At 33.6% G+C, this 25,583-nt stretch overlaps 1 protein-coding gene across 1 annotated transcript; it reads right to left on the reverse strand.

Annotated features, from left to right (window-relative positions):
* Positions 1-5,331: 5,331 nt before the first annotated feature.
* Positions 5,332-6,913, reverse strand: LOC115966353 (disease resistance protein At4g27190-like). Its single transcript, XM_031085600.1, has 2 exons — positions 6,526-6,913; positions 5,332-6,347 (listed from the first exon to the last, which is right to left on the reverse strand). Exons 1-2 carry the CDS (start codon positions 6,911-6,913, stop codon positions 5,332-5,334), a joined length of 1,404 nt encoding a protein of 467 aa, XP_030941460.1.
* Positions 6,914-25,583: the final 18,670 nt, after the last annotated feature.

The following is a 25,583-nucleotide window of genomic DNA, read 5'->3' on the forward strand; positions in this document are numbered from 1 at the left end:
TTTTATTCTTAATTTATTATTTATTCTCTCTCTAGCCACTACTCTCTCTTTCCTTTCTCTCTCTCTCTCCATGGTTTAGCTCCAACTCCATCTATTTCCCCTTTTGTTTCTCTCTTTCCTTTCTCTCTCTCTCTCCATGGCTCCAAATCAATTGTGCACCACCTCTTTGCAAGAACTTGTGAACTTTGATCTCACCAAACCAAAGGCTCTTACTGTTGCTTCGTCACTCACTGTTCATTGACTCTGATCTACACTAGTATGGTCTGATTTGCTCTGAATCTGATGGCTTCCCTTTCGCTGAAGCTTTGATATGCGTTGAGAGAGAGAGAGAGAGAGAGAGAGAGAGAGAGAGAGTCAGAAGGAAGAGAGAAAAATTAATATAAAACTCATTTGTTGATGAACAATACCCATGGTCGTCAAAATCGAAAGTTAGATTGTAGGATCATACAATCAACAATCCTACTAGGCTAAAACAACTAGGATCACAATAGGATTGTGTATATTACCAATCCTATGATCCTAAACTATCCTACTAAAAATCCAAATTTTCTAGGGGTTGGCTTAGAAAAATAGGTGTCCAATTAAACCAATGGACAGAAATGACCCAAAAAGCCCTAGATATTGTTGAAGTGTAAAAAATGTGAACTAAAAATATCAAAAAAGCCTCACAAAATAGATGATGATGCCGATGATTGCAATGGTGACTAGATATGATAAGAATCTTAGAATGGATGATTAAGGACCTGTTTGGTTTGCTTCTAACTCAATACTCAGTTCTTATATCTCATTTCTCATCACTCAAACTCAGTTTCCATATCTCATGTCTCATATCCCTATCTTTAGTTTTTCTTTAACTCTATCCAATTTTTGTTTGGTTCCAAATCTTGGGTGCATGTCTCAGAGCTTAACTCAAAATTTTGACAAAATGGTGGAGCCCACATTCTGTACAGATCAGAACAATAACACTGTTCAGATTAGAACAGTAACATTGAAACCCTTTCTCCTTTCATTTTCTGCCTCTCACTCCTCAAGAATTAGATGGTGTGATTCCCAGCTAACCCTGCCTCCACCACCATTGACAACCCACAAACCCACCACCATACAAATCACAAAAAATCAAACCCATCCAAGATCCATTCACACCACCAAAATCTTCAATACCACAACAAATTCTTATATATAAAAATAAAATAAAAAAGAAATAAAGAAGAAGAAAAAATAAATAAATAAATAAAAGCTATGAAAAGAAATCAAAGTGAAGAAGAAAGAAAGAAAGAAAAGAAAAAAGAAAAGAGAGAAGAAACTAAGAGTAGAAACCCAACTTGAAGAAGTAAAGAAAAAAAAAAAAAAGGAAAGAAAAAGAAAAAGTAAAAAAAAAAAAAAAAAAAAAAAGAAATCATCAGATATCACTTTAGTACGTTGGGAGATAAAAAGTGAACAAGAAAAAGAGAAATAGTGTGGTGGAGCACATGTGTGGCCTAACATGGGTCCCACATAACACTATATATTTACAATAATGCCCTTGTATCTCAGTTTCCAAATTATGGAAACTCCTCAAACTTGTTTTCAATTATCATCACTCTAACTTGTTTTTTTGAGTTTTGAGTTATGGAAACTTAACTCAAAAACTAAACCAAACAACATACTTTTAAGTGGGTCCCACAATTTTTGAGTTTTGGGTGATGAGAACTAAGTTATATAACTCAAAACTCATCAAAGCAAACAAGCCCTAAATCTTCACTCTAGCCTTATTTTTATATTACTTTTGGATATTATATTATCATTAGCTAGTTTCCATTTGGAAAATTATTTTGGATTTTGAACTTGGAACTTAGAACATTATAAACATTTTCCGATTGTGTTGATACTTGATAGTTATTTTGGCAGTTGGTTACTAAAACTTTTTAGATGCATTGTGTAATAATTCAAGTGTATTTATTTCATTAGTATATGCCACAACAATTGATGGTATGGAAGTGACATCATATTGATGTAAATATTTTTTTAAAATGGTTGAATTCATAATTTTTGTGATTATTTAACATACAAAATCACTATCAATGTGTTTTTTATTTTTATTTCCAAAGAAAGTAGGCTTCTACAATCCATGATCAATGATCCCATTAACCTCCCATGATCTTTCATAGGATCCCAACTATGACAACATTGACAATTCCCTATTTAGCTGTAGCGAGGTACTGTACATTCTTAAAATTTTCTTCTAAATTGTAGAGGCTAGTGTGTATAGTTTTTGTGTGTTTTTAGCTATATATTTAGCCTCAAGTTAGTAGGCTAGTTAGACTAACCTGATGCAAAAGCTCTAAGTCATGAAAGTTAAATGAGAGAAGAGAAACTAAAAAAAAGTTGTAACATTGAAGAGATCATCTATTTGTAGTTTTAGTTATATAACTTTTTTGATGAGGCATATAACTTGTTTATTATTATTATTTTTTATCCCAGCATATGACTTGTGTAAAATTGTGATTTACAACTATGTTTTATGTTGGCTTTAATTTCGTGTCAAATTTTATTGTAATTCAGTTCAATCATTTTCCTATATTTTTGTGAGATTTAATGTAAGGATTGTGTGTGTGAGTTTGGTGAAGAATTTGTGAAGATGAGGATTTCGTGATTAGCTCGCGACTGTTGACCTGCAAAATAAGCCACGTGAAAAGCACATGCTGGAATTTGAAGAGTCTCTTTGGTAGGCTCGATTTCGTGAGTCATTTGCGACTTAGGTCAAGTCGCAAGTGACTCTTGAAACTCTCTATCTAATTACTTTTGAGGGTGCCTTTTCTTATTCTTTTACCAACACTATATAAAACCTCATTACCCACAAAATATAAAGAAGTAGAAGGAGTATTCACAAGAAACTTTTGAGAGAGAAAACTCTAGCCAAACACTTGAGAGTTTGAGATTGTTTACCCACAATCCTTTACATCATTTCTCTAGAGTTTCCATTTACTCCTACCTCTCCATCTACACATCCTTTAGAGGTTCTTAATCCAAACACTTACCTCACCCATTTTGAGTGTTGAGGGAAGTTTTGATGCCTATGGGAAGCATTGGAAGGAGCCATTGAGTGGCGGAAGCAATTGGGCGGAATTGTGGGATCCGGATAACTAGTGAAGACAAGACTCTAAGAAGTCTATTGGTAGCAGGAACTTAGAAGGCTCAAGTACATTGGGTAGATTAGGCTTTGAGGGTCTTTTTGATATTTGTGTACTCCAATTTATTCACTAGTGGATCGATTTAGGCTTGGAGTGCCGCGAAGAGGTTTTTTGCCGAGTACTTCGATTTCCTCTTCAATAACATATCTTGGTGTTATCTTATGTTTGATCTCTCTGGCCTACTTTTTGATCTTTAAATTTATTGCTTATTGTACATGTTTTTGCTTTAGAGTAGTGTTCCGATTTATTGCGCTATATTTACTTCTGTTCTGTACTTAGATAAGTTAGACTAAAAGCAATTAAACCTTATTTTAAAATTGAGGGTCTAAACAAGCATTAGTGTTTTTCACACTAATCAAGCTTTCAACTTGTTTATATAATACATAGATGGTCTTATAGATCACCACATAGTAAGTTGAAGGAAATTTCTTCAAACTGGTTTAGAGATAAATGTTATCCTTAAAAAAAAATAAAAAATAAAAAAGTCATATTGAACGTGCGCCTTTTTCTTTTTAAGTTTCTATTAGAAGTACATTAAGCATTGGAACAAGTTCACGCAGCTAGCTTGGCTAGACATTTGCCATACAAGATTAACAGACAATGAATTAAGAAGTTAACCAAATATTTTATATGAAAGAAATTTATCTTATTTATAATCTAAATGACAGCATCTTTGAGTCCATGCATTTGAAAGCAGCTTGCAGCACACTCTTCTGTCTTCTACACCGAACGGGCTACTTGTCTAGCATATTTCGAAGCCATTTGAAATGGGAAATTATAGTTTCACATCCTCCGATTTGCACCACTTCACACATTATCCTCACTGTTCGCATCAGTTATCCATATTTTATACATGATGTATAAGAGAGTGGATACTGAGATGTGAAATAATCAAAAGTCATCTTCCGGTTGTTTCAGTCTTTCAGCAAATTAATAAGCAAAAGGATAAATAATTAATAAATTGTAGGAGATAAGTGTATCATGAAATTCAGTAAAGCTAAATGATTTGCCTGAAATGGATAGGAACACCATGCTAGCTATTGAACTGATTTGCCAATGAATAGGGCATGTCAGACCATAATAAATTGTAAGAAAAAAAAATGCAGGATTACTCCTAATTATAGAATACTTCAGAAATAAAATAAATAATTACGTCCTTAATTCAAGGTGATGAGATTCAGTATTTTTGTGAAAGAAATGTGTGCATATTTATTATGCTCTCCAAGTATTTTTCTAATTTTCTCAAGAAAACATATATATTCTCTTAAATGATTCTACCAAAACCTCTGGCTACAAATGAGTGACTAAAAAGTGGATAAAAATTTGAAAGTTTATTAAATTTTGAGAGTGACACTAGTTTGCTAGAGATATTATAAATTTTACTATGTAATGCTACTGAATGATTGCAGTTAAGAAAAAAAATGATGGGAACATACCTCTTCTTTAGGATGTTATAGTGGCGTTCATTGTCAAATTGGACTTGTTTGGAGCTGTGAAACTCGGGTCTTCTAAATTTTGGACAGTGTCGAACATGCAAATGTTCCAGTAGAGGGCACTTCAAGGAAGAATTTACATCACAGAAATTAACAAGATGTTCTAGATATTCTAGTTTTTTTTTTTTTTTTTTTTTTTTTTTTTTGAGAATTAGATATTCTAGTGTTAATACCTTTAGTTGTGGTAATATAATTTTATCCATAGTAATTCCACCATCTTCTTGAATAATTTCTTCCAAGTCGGAGCAATCCTCTACCCAGAGCTCTTCCAATTGCGAAAGACCTTGAGACATGGTGTGAGAGAAGACATATTTCAATTTGCTGCATTTAATGACAATCACAATTTTGACATTGCTGAAATATGGAGGCTGAGCAGGGCCTTTCCATATGCTAACTAATTTAGATAGATTGTCCAATCTGAGTTCTTTCAAACTTCTTAAGTGATGAGGTCCTTCCTGTAGTCCTTCAAATCCAAACAACTCCTTAATATTATTCCCCGTTACATTGAGCATTTCCAGATTATGCAACCTCTGTATCATGTTTGATTGTAGAAGTGAATTCTCCAGGGAACGACACTGATGCACCTTCAAGAATTTTAGCCTTTCAAAGGGCCCAGGTAGTAGTTCGCCAACGCATATCTCTTTCATAGATTCCATATGGTGAATATGTCATTCCTGCAAGTTCTCAAACACTGGTTGGTTTGGGAAACCTTCTGGTAATGGTATCAAGCATCCTATATTGTGGCATTGTTCGACATGGAGAGCCTTCAAACTAAACAACCTTGCCCTGTTGTACATTGTAAGAATTTCAATGAGATCATCACAGGACGAATAGATCAGCATCTCTGCTTTCTTGGTCACAGCCTCAAAGAACCAATCTGGTAATTTGTTCATTGTAGCGTCAATAAACAAGGTCCTTGTAGGTACCCGATTCAATTTTGACAAGTGCTCATTCACTTGCCGGTTGAAATATGATCTGCTTATACATATGTCAAACTTCTTCCAGTTTGGAGTTGAGTTTACATTCAGGGGCAAGCAATTAACATCTACTATATCAACCTTCAAAATTGTTAGTCGAGGCAAGTTTATTACCTCTTCAAGGATTGCGTTACTTTCATCACTGGTTCCCTCCACCCTACCACCCCATTGGCAAAAGCTTCCATGCAAGTATAGCTCCTCCAACACTTGTAGTCTTGAAATTATTTGTGGGGAGATGGTTTCCATATGGAGACAAGATGTCATATCCAACATCCTTAACTCACTCAATTCTGCTAGTTCTTTTGGGATGCTACCAATACGAGATTTTCTGAGGCTTAATATTTCAAGCTTCTTGAGTCCTCCAAATATGGATATATCTTTTGACTTGCAACGATCCATATATAAGGTGCAAAGGTTCTGTAGGAGTCCAATTGATGGTGGAAGTGACTCTATCTGCAACCCACTTATATCCAGAACCTTAAGGTTATTCAGTTTATTAAAGAAACCAATTGGGATCTGCATCAAATTGCTATTTTCCTGCAACAACAAGGTTTTGAGTATTGGGCATACCAGCTCATAAGGAAGTCTTTCGATATTATTGAACATAACTGAGACTGCTGTGTAGCTTTCAAAACCATCCTCCAGTGTCGGTCGTGGCCACTCTTCCCTGCCAGAACCAGCATCTGCCAAAAAAACGCTGCTCTTTTCTGGATGATGTTATCGATTTGGCTGTATCACGTACCACATCATGCATTTTTACGCATCCACTCTCATCACTCTTTAGCAACAATCCTGAGTCTGAGATTTTTGGTGAAGGTATCAGCATCTCCTCTTGCTTCATTCAATGTAACAACGTTTGGAAAAAAGCCTAGCCCCATCCCGTACCTTGCCAACACTTGCTGATATTATGATCTTCTGGAAAGAGACAACACATAAAGAAGCATAATTTGGCTCCCTGATCTCTCAAGTAATCATAGCTCAACTTGAGGCACTCGATAACTTTTTGCTCGTGATCAGGGTTTGGAGATACTGACATTTTAAGTCGCCTAGCTGCCTTTTCCCATTCTTCCTCATCTTTGTCACCCAGCACCTTCGCAACTGATACGAGTGCCAAGGGAAGGCCCTGAAATTCCCGGGCAACCTGCCGAGCCACACTTTCAAATTCACGGGAATAGCAAACATGGAATAGCAAACATGGAATAGTCCTCGTCCGATAAGGTATCAAGGTGGATTTTATTTCCTTTTTCTTTGCATCCCATGGAATAGCAAACATGTTCTCGTCTCGTGGTCAGTAAGATCTTGGACTTGCAAGCCTCAAGGTCATTGCCAAATGGAATTCCGACAATAGATAGGTCGATCCATTCCCAGATATCGTCCAAAATTATGAGGATTTTTTGTCTGCCATAATTTTTGCTCTCAGTTCATTTGCTCTCCCTTCATCACTCTTCTTTGTCAACTGGATTTCTAGACTGTCCGCAATGGAATTATGAATTCTTTTGAGATTCACATTCTGTGACAAAGTTGCCATCACCACACGATGAAAGAGATCTTCCCGGATGACCTTTTCGGCGACTTGTTTAACCATAGTGGTCTTCCCCACGCCGCCCATCCCGTGCACCCCAACAATGTTGAAATTGTTGACATCTTTCAGTGCTTTCAAGACATCTTCCATGGTATTTTGAGTGGATTCAAACGACATGAAATGACCGGCTGGAGCTGGTGGTTGTGATGGTGATGGTTCTGGAATGGGAGGAGGCAGAGAGACATCATCAAAATTCTTATCCCCACAAATGACGCCAATCTCTTTAGCAATGCTTGACGCTTTCTTGCTCAACTGGTAACGTGAAAACCAATCAGGAGAACAGAAAATGCAGGAGCATCTGTGGTCCGCTGGGATTTTTTTCTCCAAATCTTGAACCTCCGTGAATTTTTTATTGGCTCTTCCTACCCAGTCTTGGACTTGATTTTTGATTTCTTCTCCACGACTTTTGGCCTGCTCAACTAATAAGTTCACGTCCAGCACCATAGCTTCCAGTGTTTTTGCTTTTTCTCTGAATTCTTTTATGTTTTTTGTGTAGTGAAGGAGGTAATCAGTACTCTCTCGCAGAGGTGGACAAAAAAAGCAATCTAGCGTGCTCCTGGCGAAAGACGCATACTGCATTGCCATTGTGGCTCAGTAGCAACCAATTTTCTCTCTCTTTCTTTTTGGTTTAGTTTTCAGAGAGTGTAGAAAGAAGAGAACAACTGTTTTAGCTTCATTTGGTTCTAGGTAGAAATGTGGGAGATAGAAAGTGGTGGGGGTGGAAAAGAAAGAGAGAGAAAATATCATATTTGTGTTTAGAATAATGTTAAAGATATAAACTATTTTACAATCCACTGATGCAGTAAGTGATTATTGGTAAATGGATTTATGAAAATTTTGTTTGGAAAGCATTTACATTAGATCCTATAAAAATTCCTAACTATTTTTACATTAAAACTTTTTCAATTTTACATACTTATTTTTCAAAACATTTCATAATATATTATTTATTTTGCTCTACATTCCATTAAATTATCAATTTTTCTTGATTTTTTTAAAACTTGTTTCTCTTTCTTCATACACAGCAATCACCATCCAATTTACATGTAAAAAAAAAAAAACTAAATGCAAAATGAATAATGATAGTGTAAATTTACATGTAGAAACCATGTATTTTTACACAACTTTGCATGGTCTGATATAGGTAAATTTTGAATTTATATATATATATAGAAGAAAGACAATGCGTCATATTTTTATAATTTTTTTTATACAAGCAATAATGGAGTGCTCTAGGAAGAAAAGTGTGAGGTTGGAAATATAATTTGTATAAAATTACCATGATGTCCCAAGAACTAATTTTTTAATAGTTTATAAAAAATAATATATTTTTTAAATTATTCATACCCCATTGGTTGATTATAGCAGAAATGCGGAATTAGTCAATTTGGCACATTAACTGATTATGGATATCAAGTTATTTTTCATTTAATTACCACAACAAATAAATCACAATTAATAAACTAAGGTCTAGTGAAGTAAATAACATAAAATGATTTGTTGATAATGAACATGGCATACTGGTAGATTCTATTTAGGGGGCCTTTGGTTCGATGTGATATATTCTTGATGTGATGTATATTACAATGATGTAACATTAAGTTTTTTGGTTTTTTTTTTTTTTTAAATATTACCATAATCTAAAATTACAAAATATATCACATCATTTTAATCTTATCCCCTTCCTAAATAATGTAATGTTGTATTTTTGTATTAAGATTAGATTAAGGGTAAATTACAACTTACCCACCTATGGTTTAAACAAAATTTAAGTTGCCTACTTGTGATTTGAAATTTGACACTTTACTCATCTGAGGTTTGATCGAAATTTAAATTGCCTACTTATGGTTTGAAATTTGATGATAAAAGTGTTCCGCTAGATCCTTTTTGATTTTATTTGATCTTGTATTTTTATGTTTTTTGTGTATTTGGAGGAGAGAGACATAAAGGTGGAGCAAAATTACATATTTAGCCATGTTTTTAACGAAGATATCTTATGGAACTCTAACTGAACTAACCTTAGGTGAGTAAAGTGTCAAATTTCAAATCACAGATAAACAACTTAAATTTCAAACAAACCATAAATAGATAAATTGTAATTTTTCCTTAAATTAATATAATATTACGGTGTAATGTAATATCATGGCGAATCAAATGCCCCTTTAAGTTATGCCTTAGATACCACTATTTATTTATTAACTAGATAATGCCACACACAATAAATGGATACTTTGTAATTTCATTTGAAATATATATATATATATATATATATGTATATATACACACACACTACAAGAACTATATATAATACTCATTTTTGTAATATTTATGTTTTCTTATAATACTGTTGAATGCTTTGAAACTCAATCTTCTTAATTCATATTTTATAAACTTTTTTATCCTAGAATTGGTTTTTGAATATTGAGTGGAATTTCTTTACTAATTTAGATTTCTGAGCTTGGAATTGCCTAGTTTTTTGACATTACTAGAAGATTATAACGTATTATAATCTATTTATATATATATATATATATATATAGATTATAAAACCGAAATCAGTTGAATTTTTGTTGACCTTTTCATATTACTTCATATCATGCCACATAAGTTTTGGAAGCTCCATAATTTTACAGATCATTTTAATTTTTAAAATTATTTTAATCTTTAACTAACAACCACGCCAAATCTTTGAAAACTACCCGATTCTATTTCATGTATGCTTTTTTGCTTTCTCCAAACCTTAAAACAGCTCCCTCTATCCATCTCCACTAAGAGAGAAAATCTTAAGCTTCAATTTATTTGGTACCCTTGCTCTTGCTTTTTCTCTTTTTGTGAATAATTTTTTTTTTTTTTTTGCTTTTGTTTTTCCTTAACCCTTCTCAATTGAGTTTGTTGGAGGTGATCTTGCGGTTGTTTCTTCTTCCAAATTAACCCAATGAGATTCTACGTAACTTTTTTTGGCGATGGAGTAGTGCTTTACATTATATAGTATAACTACGAGTACAGCAGTAAGTTTGCCAACTTTTTGTGTGGTTCAAAGATGCTATATTCTATGTTATTTTTTATTATATGACCTTAAGCTTACATTATGGAGACATATATATGTTAGATTGTCTCACATCAGAAGCAACTTATTGCATTTATTGTACAAGTTTATGATTCCTTTTTTGTGGATATTTTTTCACAGCTGTGGAGTAAGGGCTATACACTATGGTTGTGTCTAGCTTAAAAAACCAACTTTTTTTACTATTTAGCTTATTTTTGCTACTATTTAGCTTAGTTTTTCTACTATTCATAAGGTCTCATTGCACTTTTTAGTATTATTCATGAGTCCTACTATACTATTTCAGCTACATTTTAACTTTATTTACAGTAAAAAAAAATTCAGTTTCAGCTAAATAAACTATTCCCAAACATACTCATGTTCAATATGTTATCTTATATTTTCTCTTATGGTGTTGTGGTGGGCCTTTTGTGATTTTGACTGAGGCCCAAATGTTCTGGATAAGAGAGTTAGGACCGTTCCAATTGCAATTCACCTTGGTCCGGTCTGTGCACAAGTTATGCCCCATTTGCCGAAACTTTGGTCACATACTCATGGCAGGCGAAGCTGTTACAAGAAGGTTACAACAGACACATACAATATGACAATAAAGGCAATATGCTTCCCGTTAAACGAAATAAATTAGGAATCCTTAAGCAAAGTAGGAAAAATGAACGATATAAGAAACATGTTCAATTGTGATACAGGATTAAGGCCAAGGAGGGGATCACTCCCTCAACGTCGATAACCTGGTCTGCTACAAAAATTATCCACTTTGAGGGAACAGGCCTGAATGACTTATGTCCAAATAAATCCTTTGTCCTTAACAAAGGGTCGGCTTTTAGAGGGAGAGAAGGGATTAGCCTATTGGTGTATGCCTGCCATTTTACACTCTTTGTTTTTTTCTTCCTAATTCTCTCTTTCTTCTCTGTTTTTGTTATTTTTGATTCTTTCTCTCTTTTTTTCTTTCTTTCTCAATGCTTTCCCATGTAGTGATGTTGTGATTTTCTCCTAAAGGTTACTATTACCGTTATGATGATACTATGCATGCAAGGGTCCTTTATATACTGCCCGCCATGACTGGCTTTGACCATTTTAGCCTTTAACTACTTTTGTTTGGTCTTGGTATCCTTACCGACCACTACTGGTTTGTTAGCTGTCCAGCCATCACCATTTATCTGTGCTGGTTGCACCACTCCCCATCACCAGAAAAAGAAGATTATTTTGTTTCCTTACTCACCGTGGCATTCTTATCCACTATAGCGTGGGTGTTCTCTCTCTATCCCTCATGGCATGCACCTAGTGATTCCAACTCATCCTTACTTCTTTTGGTAGTAAGTCATCCTAGCAGGACATTACCCCTAAAAGAATCTAAGTAGAAACCTCAAAATAGGCTTTCCCTTCTCCCCACCACCATTCCTGTATTGGCTGGGTACAGGCTAGTGGTCTCTGGGCTTTGCGTGCGTTCTAGTTTTGTATACGTCCAAAGCTTGTCTGCTACTCAAGTGCTTGCCATGGTCTAAAGGCTCATCTATGCATTCTGCTGCTCATCCTTAACCCCTTATAGTGTGGACTGCTTTCTGATTTCTCATTCCTTATGGCTTGCTTCTCTCAAGGGTTGGGCCTTGTTTGATTGTGGGCTTTTCTTTCTTCAGCCTACTCCTTTGCTCCTTCCATGGTCTTGCTACCATTCTTGCCATGCTACTCTGCTATTCCTGTCGTGGTGTCATTTGACCTCAGCTTGCTGGGCCTCTTTTAGGCCTACTGTGTATTCCTCTCTCAATTGGCTATAATGGTCCAATATGGTCATTGGATTTATACTCATGCTACTTTGGGCTTTCTTTACCCATTACATTGTTTGTGGGCTCCTTTGTCCCATTCCTTTCCTCTTTGGGCATCATTGGCCTATTTTCTAATTATGCATTCTCATGAGCTTTTACTTACTCTTTTAGGCTTCTCCGGCCCAATTACCTTATCCTTCATCCTTGGGGCTCATGAGCTTTCCATCAACCCTTTACTTTCTTACTTCATTACTTCGGGCTTGTTGTGGCTCATTCTTACTTTTCTACATCACATAATGCCCATAGGTTTACTACTTCTCTCTTTGGGCTCTTTAGGCCCATTTGCTTTCCTCAAGGCCCATTTATTTACTTTATGGGCCTATGATCTATTATTCTTGCCATTCGGGTTTAATGGTTCTTCTATCAATCCGCTAACTCTTCTCTGCCCATATTGTTAGGCTTCTTCCTATTGTTGGTCTTCCAAAATGAGCATCAACAGGTGTCATGCTTGTTTTTTATTAATTGAAGATTGTGTTGGAAGCCTATATTATCTGCTCCTTCAAAGTGACCGAAAATGTTTGAACCAAAATTTTCAAGCAATGGCTTATAAATCAAATTGAACTCAAAAGACAGGAGAAATTCATGCAATAGTATAATTCTATAGTCAATTTAAGATTTTATAAAATTATTTTAGCCTATTACTTAAAAGGTAGGTTCTTATGCATTACACAGGTTTCCAGCTAGTATATACTATAAAAATAGACTTTTTTTTTTAACTGAGTAAATGATTATAAAATCTATAAATAATAATTTAAAGCATGAAATATTTTCATATTTTAAAATTTTTGAAATTCAAGCAACCACCAAAACACTTCCTCAACCATTCAATTCTCACAACCAAATACTGAGACCCAATTTCCAATATCCATTTCATTTTCTCGACGAAAGGAAATCATTTTAAGTACAAACATAAAGAAAACTTGATCAAACAAAGAAAAATTTGGATAAAAACACTTCCATTTATCAAGTATTAATTACCTCTAGTTGGGTTTCCATATTCTATATATATAAAAATTCTAAAATTATCATACTTTTACTACTTTTATTATTGTAGCTCATACTGATACCGTACTAAATAATAGTAAAGAACTACAATAGTAAAGAACTACAAAGACACCTATAAATTTTTAGTTCTAAAATAGGAGGGGAAAAAAAAGCTAATCTCAACAATAATCAATTAGAAGCCTTCAATGTCCCCTTTAATGTCCACACCAAAGTCCCAAACATCCAAAGATCCAAAGTCAATCACAGCTTTCACAAAACTTACAACGTCCGACCTTAGTATCAAAACTTAGAACCTTCATCACTCAATAAAAAAATGTAAGCCCACTTCCCTTAAATCAGAAAGGTTATGATCGGATGGTACAACAATGTTGGAGCTAGAATAGTGTTGTTGAAGTGTTGACGAAAAATGATATCGTTCTTGGGATGGCATGAAAGACTGTGCGCAAGTGTACATAAAGGAGTAGAAGTGTAAAAGGTAAAAAGAGTGAACAGAAATGCAAATAATTTTGTGTGTGATAGAGAAATAATCCTGAAAAATTGAACCAAATGAGACAAATGGTCCTTATATGAGTTATAACTAGCAAGAAGCCGTGTTTAAATTATTTAAAGAAATGCTAATTATTGTTTCATAGTTCTTTTTTTTTTTTTTAGAAATTTTTTACACAATATCCACACATTTACAAAAGATGGTCACATTTAAAACACAATGTCCACACTTTTACACTTGATGTTCACATTTTACACATAATATGAAAGAGTTTGGACATAATGAGTTTGTTTGGATAGGATGTTCACAAAGCCTTAATGCGCATTTTAGCCAAAACGTGATTTGTAAACCATTTGGCTCCACAAAAATAGCACATTTTCGTTATTTAAACTTAGATTTTTCACATTTTAGAAAACAGTGGTTCTCTTTGCTTTTTCAGAAACGCATTTTAAGTTACTACTAATTTTTTCTTCAGAAAATCAAAATCATCGTTCTTGATCTCACTTGCTAGGTAACCATTCTCCGTTACTCTTCTGCTAAATTATGTTATAAATTTGAGCTTTTTGCATGGTGGGTTACATGATTGTTTGAAATCAAAATTTTAGAACTTATTTGAATTGAGGGATTTGTTGCTACTATTGTTTTTGTTTCTTCATGGGTTATGGATTTATTTTGGGGGGGGGGGGGGTGTTTGGCTACTTTTGAGACATGCCCATTTTGGGTTTTGGTTAGAATTATTGCTTTATATTTGCAAACATACAGATATCGTTTGGAATTAGAACTTTATGCATGTTTTTTTTTTTTTGGTGGGGTTAGGAATAAATGGATAAAAGAGTTTTCTTTATTCTGTTTCTCATTCAAGAATCAGGATTGTGTTTATGGACTTTTGATAAAAATTCAATTTTTAATATTCTTTAGTTATAAAAAGCTTAAGGGGGTATTCCTTGCAATGTGTGTTGTTGGATGGTCAAATAGGAATAAGAAAAAGATGAAATAAAAAGATATTCACAATTGGCCGTATATGTGAAACTTCCCAATAAGGATGGCTTATTAATTAGTTTTGCAACTCTTGAGAGAAAAAAAAAAAATGTTGATAAACTAACTAAACATGGCTTATTAATTTGATTGTTTAGTATTGATATTGTTGGAAATGAAGATTTTAATATTTTTATTTTTCTAATCATTTTAATGTCTTTCTCTTGATGATTTTTTTTTTTTTTTTTTTTTTTTGGGGGAGAAACTTCTCTCTATGAATTTAGTCATCATCATTATCATCGTTGTGATTATCATCATCAATTGTTGATGTTGATTCGATATTTTCCTTTAAAAAAATGATGATGGCAGGAAAAAAAAAAATTGACAAGGTAACCTTAACAATATAGTTAAGTTTTTTTGTGGAATTTACACCAAAAACAACAATTTTTAAAACAGCTTATGCAAAGTCCAAACACTTACTGTGTCTTTAAAATTATAAAACACACTTTTCACATTTTTACCAAACGCTTATTTGTGGTTTTTAAAATTATGTTTTCAAAACGCTAATTTTCAAAACACACTTTTAAAAATAGCTTATCCAAATGAACCCAATATAAAATAGTGTAAATACTATTAGATGCAAAACAATTAAAGCCTGATATGGGGCTATCAAACACATGTTAGATAAATCAGTGATCGAGCAAAGTAAGAATAATAGAGCAAGTAATGCTCAATGAATCAAAATACAAGATCTTTTGGACAATAGATGTCTTGATTAATTGATTGATTAATTGATTACTCTTCTTGTGGTTGATTTATTATTTACTGCTTTATCCAAATACCACTATAAGAGCATTAGCATCCAAAATTGTAAAAAAAAAAAAAAAAAAAAAAAACCTATTTTACTTTTTAAAAGGCTACTTTAACAACTCATTTAACAATACATCTAATATCTCATTTCTAATTTTTACATACAATCCAATAAAATAATATAAACTACAAAAATAAATAATATAAAGAACTTCTTATCTCTCTTCCCTCTCCTCTTCTCTATCTCTCTCACCATAGTAACGAAACTCACATTGAAACACCAACCACCCTCCACCGAAACACCAAACCAACCAACCACTGAACCAATAGCACCACAAAACCACCAAACCACTAACCCCTTTGAAACTGAAACGCTAAAAATCAAATTAGCAAATCACAAACCAAAAACACCGAACAAATTTTCCAGCCAAACCACTGAAACTCAAATCCAAACCCAAATCACACCCACCAAAATCCCAAATCCAACCCAAATTAGCTAGCCAAACCCAAATCCAACTCACACCCACTGAATAAATCACAGCCAAACCACTAAGCCAACTACTGATCCACAGCCTCGCCGATCCACAGCCACCCAAAATCGCTAGATAGTGAAAGTTAGGAGTAAGGAAAAGAGAGCTGAGAGAGCTAGAGAGTGAGAGGAGAGAGTACAGAGAGAGTTGGAGAGTGAGAGGGAGTGTCAAATGAGAGGGCAAATAGAAGAGAGAGTGAGAGGAGGAATAAAATAACATTTTTTTTTTAGTTTTACATACATGCTACATAACTTCTAAATTTTAAGTTAATGTAGCAAGGTTCTAAATTTGTTTAGAAATGCAAATTAGGATGTTGCTAAAATTTTGGTGTTTGGGGTGTAAAATAGCATTTTGAGGGTTTTACATCCTCGGATGCTAATGTGCTATTAATCTCACAACTCGAACCATTTCCTCCTCTAGTCTTCCATGTACTTTGTGCATAGGGTTGAAAAGGTGACAATTAAATTGTAAGACTCTTAGCTAAATTGATTGAAATTGATAGTAAGCTTTAAGCTGAACATTAGAGATATATTATTTTTTTTTAAAAAAATAAACATGTCGTGAATGATAGATGATATCTATATTTTTATATCATCTTATTCAGCTACTCTTTCCGTATGGATTGTCTACTTATGATTTAGTGTGAATCGGATTCATAAAAAATATGGCTATATGTTCGGTTATATATATATATATATATATATAATTAATTAATTTTGGTATTCATCACATTGTGTGTGTGCTGTCAATGCTTACTTCTCAGTTATTAAGAAGGGTTGCCATGTTTGTTTATTATGGCACAATTTGACAATTAGAATTTTGAGAAGCATATGAGTTTGGCATTCATAAATATATACAGCAAAGCAACCTTTGTTATTCGGATCTTAACAGGTTATTCTGATTTCATTGCTTAGACTTTAGATTCGAATAGCAAGGGTTGCTTTGTGTTGTTTATATATATATATATATATGGATTCAGATTTTCTAGAGTTCCTAGGGTACTCTACCGCATAAAGTTTTTTTAATCTTGACCTTTCATTTAAAAACTAATGGTTCAGATTACAACATGTCATTAATTATGAATAAAACCTTAAAAATAGATGCCACATCAGCTATTAAAATGGACATGTCACATTTTGAATTTGTTTTTAGTCTTAAAAAATTAAAAAACTCAAATCTGAACCCCAATCTCACTGCCGTGCCAACACCCAACTGCACTAAAACTAGTCTTCGGTGAGATCTCAGCGCTAAAATGAATAGAGAACTTGGCAGCAATTTTCAACAACAAAAAAATAAATAAATAAATGATTTGTAGAACCATTATTAACATAAGTCTATGCAAATTATGTTTCTCTAGTTGTCGCATTTTTCAACTACTAGTATACTTGCTCTTTAGGCATAATGGCCTGGGACAATTTTTGTACCAATTTTTTTCTAAGTTAGTTTCTGTACGCAATTGAATTCATTATTATATCATTTTATTTGGTAAGCAGAGTCCATACTTGTAAAATAGAGAGATGACTTTCTCTGTAACAAAATGTTCGCGCTTTTGTCTATAACCCAGATCTGAAATGTAGCCTTTTCACCTTGCCACTGAAGCTCTTGGCGACCCAACCCATACAGCTCCCCCACTTGGCCCACTCTAGCAAAATACCTCCTTACCGGCTGCCAAGTTCTCTATTCATTCTAGTGTAGAGATCTCATCGGAGACAAGTTTGGTGTCGTTGGTGTTGGCACGGCAACAAGATTGGGTTCAAATTTGATTTTTTAAAACTAAAATAAATTCAAAATGTGACATGTCCATTTTAATAGTTGATGTGGCATCTAATTTTAAGGTTTTGTTCTAGAATTAATAACATGGTGAAATCTGAACCATTGGTTTTTAAATGAGAGGTTAAGATTAAAAGAACTTTATATGGTAGAGTACCCTAAGAACTCTAGAAGATCTGAATCCATATATATATATATATATATATTCTCGGGATCCGAATAACAAGGGTTGCTCGGTCAATGCTTTCTTTCATTGGTTAGATGATCTAAATAACATGGGTTGTTTTGTTGTTTAATATAAGCACAATTTCAAAGTAGAAATTGTGTTACACAGCGCTAGCTAGGCGGCTAGGCCAATCAAATTGTTTTACATTAAACGACAAAACAACCCTTGTATTCAGATCCAACCAATGAAAAGAGAGCACATTCACCCAACACACTTTTTTTATATATTACCATATAATAATGAACCCTCCTCAATCTAGTTAATTTCTTTAGACATTTGGACTGTCTTCTTTAATTAAGCCCTCCTCAATCTATATATTATAGCATGTTTTTGTATTAATTTGATAGTTTGGAATGTCCAGTTCTTTAATCTAATAATTTGATAGTATTAAATTCTGTGGACTTATAAACAGGGTGGGCAGTTTTAATGAAATTTTGTGGAAAAAAAAAATCTATTAACCCAAAAAAAAATAATAATAATTAACGGCATTTTAAAGTGTTGCAATAGGTGAAACACCTATAGTGGTGTTTTAAAAACACTACTAAAGCCAATTTTCAACAACCAAAAAAAAAAAAAAAAAAAACCCTTTAGCAGCATTTTAAAAACACAGCTATAAGGAAAAGACTTATACTGGCACTATTAAAAACGCTTGTATAGACCAATCAATCTATTGCAACGGTGCAATACTAACGCTAGAAAACGACGCTATAAAAAGCTCCAGTATAGCCCAAATGAACCTATACCTGCACTTTTAGGAGCTATACCCGCATTTTTGAAGCACAGGTGTAGGCCTATTTTTTTGTAGTGCCATCTTTAAGACACAATAGTTACGCCTCCAATGGCTAACTAAGACAAAAGGCTATAATAAGAACAAGCCTCGGTAGGATAAAGGAGGTAAGAAAATTCTTATTACACAATTAGTTTCAGTACTCTTTATACTCTATTCCCAGTGTCTAACTTTATTATTGAAGAGTAATTGGTTAGCACCACGTGATGTCCCTCCCCTATCTTTTTATTTTATTTTATTATTATTATAGCTTTCTTAACCCTTATTTGATTTCATAAGCTAGGATTTGACTTAGGATTGCCCATTTTTAATTTTAGGATTTCTCTAAATTTGAAAGACTCAATTTTCTCCCTAGAACTAAATGTGTTAGTGGATTAGTTCAATCCTAAGCTTGAGACTCACAGTAATTAAAAAAAAATGGAGCTTCTCCAATGTACAAAATAATCTTTGTAGCAGAATACAAGCGTTTCTTTCCCTTCCCCTCATGCCTCTGTTAATGGAATGAGAGGAATATGTATTGGGATAAACTGGTAGTGAGAAAAGGAATCACTTGTTTCATGAGTAGATATTTCAAAAATCTAAGTAATGGGAAAAAGGATTGAAACATGCTACTGAAAGACTCAACTTAGACAAAGATGGGTTGTCGAGATGTTTCCCTCTTGACGATGAAGCTTATATCCCATTGCCGCACTAGCCAACAATGATTTTGTTATTTTGAGGTCATCTACAATTCAAAGTTTGCCTCGATTTGATACCCTCTCACAACCCACCCAGAAATCATATAAATTCATATCTAAAGGAGGTTTACATTAAGTTCTTTCAAAATTGATTATTTGTTCCTTTATTAAAGGTGTTCCAAATATGTCTATGATCCAGTAAATAGCTTTATTATCAAATGGATAAAATCGAATTGAAAAATGGAAAGATTCATGAATTTTAAAACGATTAGTATAATTTAACTGTGTAATATATAATTTATTTAACAAAAATCTTGGTCTAAAACAATTAAAATTTTGTTCTTTTAAATGTTTAGAAAATATTAATTGTAATCAATATGATTTGAAAGACAGTGCAAAGTTTATAAACAAACTTTTTTTTGGGGGGGGGGGGGGGAGTTATACAACAACTACTTGCTGTAAATATTTTTGTTATATATATATATATATATATATGAGAAATTAACATATGTTAAATAATGTTACATATGAATAAGTAACATATGAGAGAGAGTGGCTATTGGAATTCCAACGGAGAAATGTAGTTCGTGCACCTCAGGTACCACAGGGAACACGTCGGACAAGAAGCAGGTGGAAGCCTCCGAGGAGTGAGTTTTTGAAAATAAATTACGATGGCGCGATCTTTCCGAACGAAAATAAATCAGGGATAGGTGTGGTGATAAGAGATAGAGATGGTGAAGTGATAGCTTCATGTTCGAAACTGTTGCATCAAGCCTATAGCAGCAGAGAGGTTGAGGCGATGGCGGCTGTTACAGCCCTTTCTTTGGCATCAGACATAGGAGTTCAACAAGCTATCTTAGAAGGAGACTCACTGGAAGTTTTCAAGGCTCAAACAGAAGATTCGGTCCCTTTAGCTCCATTTGGTTTATTCATAGACGAGGCGAAAAGTTTATCCTCACAATTTGTCAAATTACTTTATTCTCATACATTTAGAGAAGGTAATTCTTTAGCTCATGGTCTGGCTAGACATGTCATTGGCATACCAGATTTCCTAGTGTGGATGGAGGATGTTCCACCACATCTTTATTCTGTAGTTCAAGCCGATTTAAGAGGCGCTTTTTAATAAAAAAATTTCAATGTTTCCCCTCAAAAAAAAAACATATGAGAGAGAGAGAGAGAAAGAGAGATTAATATGTTATTCTTCAAATTTAAAGTTTTTAATTATATTCTCCGCCCGTGCCTATGTAGTTATCCCTCTATATTCTTAATTAATAATTAGTATTTATTTATTTTTATAATTCGTTACAATGGAGGATGATATATTTAAACTCTAACCAGTTGAGCTACCTGCCTTTTAGCTATTCTTATTAATTAGATCTGGGTACATTGCAACAGTAAAGTGAATATGGATATTCAAAATTCCATATCAGGTGACCACAAGACATATAATAGTTATCATATTTCACATCATTATTAGACAAATTATAGTAGTTCTTAATGAGACAAGTTCCTGTAGCACACGCGCTTGAGATAGTTTCCAAGGTTCAAGCCAATAAAGCACCATACAAATTTCTTAATGAAATCAAACTAGTTTTCAATACCAATGTCTTACAAACCAAGATCGAAATTATTCTTCATAAGCAAGTGCTAGAGTGGTGTTTAGGCTTGATAAACCTAAGCAGCTCAGCTCCTGTCTCAGTTGATTGGAAGATACTGTCAATGTACTGCAGAACAACTTTTGACGAAGTAATGTACTTTTGAATAGGCTCCTTCATTGAATTCTCTGATTAAAATTTAAAAAATAATAATAAAAAATAAAAAATCAGAAGAACTAAACCAAAACCATTTTATGAATCTCAATGGAAGTCAGTTTTTGCTCGAGTGAGAACTCATCACCACTTTCCACCAGTGTAACAGCGATTATCATATGCCAAACATTAGCATGATCAGAACTCAGATATCAAAACTAAAACATTAGAAAACTGAGAGAAATACCACGTATCATTGTGTGTCAGTAGCTGTATAGAAATTGCCTTTGCCCAGGCCCTTAACTGAATTAATGCAGTACAAATATACCAGTAAATATGTAGATTAGCACAACAGATTTGGGTCCAGACATGCCTAAACTTAATTTTGTAATAGCCTGGGGGTGTCAAGACGACTCACGAGAAACCAATTTTGAATTTGGATTCTAGATCTTGAAACCACCTAGATGGATGGATGAAACTGTGAAAATATTAGCTAGTTGACCATGTATACATATGAGAGGCATTTGAGTAGAGTTGTAATTTATAAAGTAACTTGAAGGATATGATGAGGAATGAAATGACAATCAATCTCAACATGTCTCGTCTACTTATTGAACACATCATTGTGAGCAATCTAAATAGCGCTCATGTTATCATAGTAGACAGTGATCACAGAGAACGACACATATAATGTAGGAGGTATTGCAAACAAAAACAAAGGATAGCACTCAGCGTCCTCGTGTTGGATCAAGCTACCAAAATCAAAATTTTGCTACACCATTAAATGAGCGTAACCAAATAGAAAGCAAAAGAAAAAGCCTTCAGTTTAATGTTGACTAGTAAGGTTGTATGGCCAGTAGGACCATGAGGCATGAGAAGAAGTAAAATCCACGGAGCACTAGTGAGCTTGAAATAACAGAGAATCCAAATAACCATCAACTGAATAAGTAATAGAGCAAGAAGTTGTCATAAATTGACTGAGTAGATAAATAACGAATAAAATAACAAGAAATGTCACAAAAAGATATACGAGACTCCCAACTAACTGCCAGGATAGTGTGCCATCTTAAGCAACTCTTTATCATCAATTTTAAGTCAAGTGTTAGATATAGCTGTGTGTCAGTCATTTTGTTATCAATAAGACTAGCTTAGAGAAGAGATGAGAGGCATATTTTGCCTTAGTGTAACATGCACCGTAGGAGAAGTAAACCTCGAGGTTGTGAAACTATTTTAGCTCTTAGATAACACAAATCAGCAAAATTGTCAAACATTTAACAATGCTTTACACACCGATAGTATTGATTGACCCCAAAAGCTTTAGCTATTACAAAATTTTGCATTTAATTACTTAATCATAATTCTAATACTTTTACTCCTCATTATCAAATTACTGATTGTCCCATAAGTCTAAGCTATGAAATCGTGAATTTAACCACTTATTCATAATTCTAAAATTTAGCACACTAAGTGAAGCTCAGAATTAGGTGCATATATACTTCCTTGATCAAATCGCCATGACCATCAACAGCTACATTCTCTACCAGTACTATCTAATGGAAACCCCAATGGTGGGAACTAGGAAGAAACACTAAGATAAGAGCATAGACAGAGAAAAGGCATGCAACATGGGGAAAAGTGTTATATTTATTAGCTTAAGTGAACCCCTTGTTTACAAGATGTCCCCAAAAGCTTTAGTTATTACAAAATTTTGCATTTAATTACTTAATCATAATTCTAATACTTTTATTCCTCCTTATCAAATTACTGATTGTCCCATAAGTCTAAGATATGAAATGGTGAATTTAATCACTTATTCATAATTCTAAAATTTAGCACACTAAGTGAAGCTTAGTATTAGGTGCATATATACTTGATCAAATCGCCATCACCATCGACAACTACATTCTCTACCAGTACTATCTAACGAAAACCCCAATGGTGGGAACTAGGAAGAAACACTTAAGATAAGAGTATAGACAGAGAAAAGGCATACAACATGGGGAAAAGTGTCATATTTATACTCTTAAGTGAATCTCTTGTTTGCAAGATGGTCCTTAGAGCATTAGCATCCAGTATCTTTAAATTATTCTATTTTACCATCTCAAAACCCACTTTATCTATTATACCATACCATTTAATAACATACCCAACATCCCAACTTTTATTTTCCTATACTGCACATTAAAATAATATATTTACACAATAAAATATATTTCTGCCTCTCTCTCTCTCTCTCTCTCTCTCCTCCATCACCACCTTGAAGACCCAAAACCCCCCAACACAAAAACTCATCCCAAACAAACCATGCACAGAAACTCAACCCAACCATCAACAACACAACCACCCACCAATCCACCCAAAAATTTCCAATCACCACGCACTAATCCACCATCAACAACACCAACACCCATTAATCCATCATCAACAAAACAATCACCACCCACCATCAACAACACAACCAACAACCACCACATCACAGTGCCACTGTCAGAAACATGTACTTGTTTCATCTCACTCAAGCTCATTGGGAGCTTTAACAAAGGATCAATGACAAGGGACATGGGCAGCTCCACATTGGAGCCAAGGTGGTCACAGGACCACCCTAACCTAGAACAAAAATAATTATTATATATAAATTTTGAAAATTTTATGATTTTTTTTACCCTTAAAAATATTTGTGACCATACTAAAATTCTTTTAGGCCGAACATAATTAAACTTTGAACAAAGTTCGGGAACAAACTTGGTTGTAGACATAAGCTACAAATCCACTTAATACATTCTTATTGGATGTGAATTTTGACAAATTCATCATTGGATTACTTTTTTTTTCTTATATTCTTCATGCTTGCAAAATTTCAAGAAGATCAAAAATCAATAATTATATCACCAATCAATTTTTAAATGTTTTTGTAGTCTAAAATTATACATAAAAAATAAGTTTATGGATAGAATAGTAAATAATAGCTGATTGACATGTGTTTTAAGAACATAAAGAACATGTAATTTAACAGTTAAATTTTCAAAATATATAGTCATATTAATTTGTTTAGTGAAAACTGTAGTCTTAATGTACAACTAAGTTTGTAGTCAACTTTGTCCTTAAATTTTGGTTCTCTTAACAATATATTAGACCCTTACAAATAAAAAGAAAAAGCCACGAAAATTTTTATTTAACTAAAATTTTGAAATAAATGTAGCTTGCAGCATTATTATCATGCAGCAATTTTAAAATAAGAAAAGTCATACAAGGAAATTGTAAGACTTTATGTATTTACTTTTTTCTTTTTTATCAATATATGAAGTTATCTTTTTATTAGATTTTGTATAATTTAAATTTCTTAATAACCACCTTAAAAAAAATTCATATAACCGCCACTGGCAAAGGAGATTGGTGCAAAAGTTGAGCTCCCATAGACTTGTAGTCATCATGCAGAGCTATAAGGATCAAGATGAGTTTGATATTGACCTCAGTATTAAAGAAATTCTTTGATATCATTGACGTAGTCTTGCACTGGCTCAGACAGGGATAGTAAATCCCAAAAATACTTCATATTAAAATTTTATATATAAAAAAAAAAAAAAAAAAAAAAATTCCCTCTTTAATGTGTTGTATAGGTTTCTATTTAAGACAACAATACTCATCCATGGTTTTCTGTACTTACGGTATATTTAAGAGTAATCTTTGTCTTCCTCGGTATTTTTCTTCGCTGCATTCATCTTCTCTGGCTTCCTACTGCTGCCGTCAAAACTCTCTGGTATAGTCAAGCCACCTTTAGAAGTCGCATCAACACTGTAAGACCATTGCCTTCCTCAAACTACCGTCACAGAGCTAAACTTCATTCAAGGGATCTTTTCAACCTTATCAAATCTCAAGATCTCATCAAGTTTCCATCTTGAGTTTGAGAGGGGGTGTTAGAGATATATTAGCCCATCAGCATAGGCCCAAACCTAATTCTACTTTGTGTGCAAGCCAAGTCTCTTACTTATACTAGAAGTTTATTAGTCTAGGGTTTAGTCTATTATATATACACATGTTATAATTCATTGTAACACAGGATTTGTATTACACTATAATATATTATTAATGTAGGCCGTTAGGCTGAACCATGTAACCCTCATGTGTCATTATATTTTATACTTTATGCTTTCGCTTCCGCATCTATACTAGTATATTCAACATGGTGTATGAATGATTATATTCAACATACAACATCCCAATGCAATATCAGTGGATGCAATGATCTTTAGTATGTTGTCTCAACCCATGTGTTTTGATGCAAAATCAAACTAATGATTTAAATAGGTCTCTTGACTAGCTTCTTTTTATCTCTAATGAGTTATAAATTTATAATGACTTATAAGCAAAGTTTATGCCCTTAAGAAAATGAAGCATGGATTAGGCCTCGAAAAGGAGATAGTTGCTGTCTCCATCAACAGTAACCTCCAATCGGTTAAAAAGA

This window comes from Quercus lobata, chromosome 11 (genome assembly GCF_001633185.2).
Source record: "Quercus lobata isolate SW786 chromosome 11, ValleyOak3.0 Primary Assembly, whole genome shotgun sequence".
Taxonomy (NCBI): Eukaryota; Viridiplantae; Streptophyta; class Magnoliopsida; order Fagales; family Fagaceae; genus Quercus; species Quercus lobata.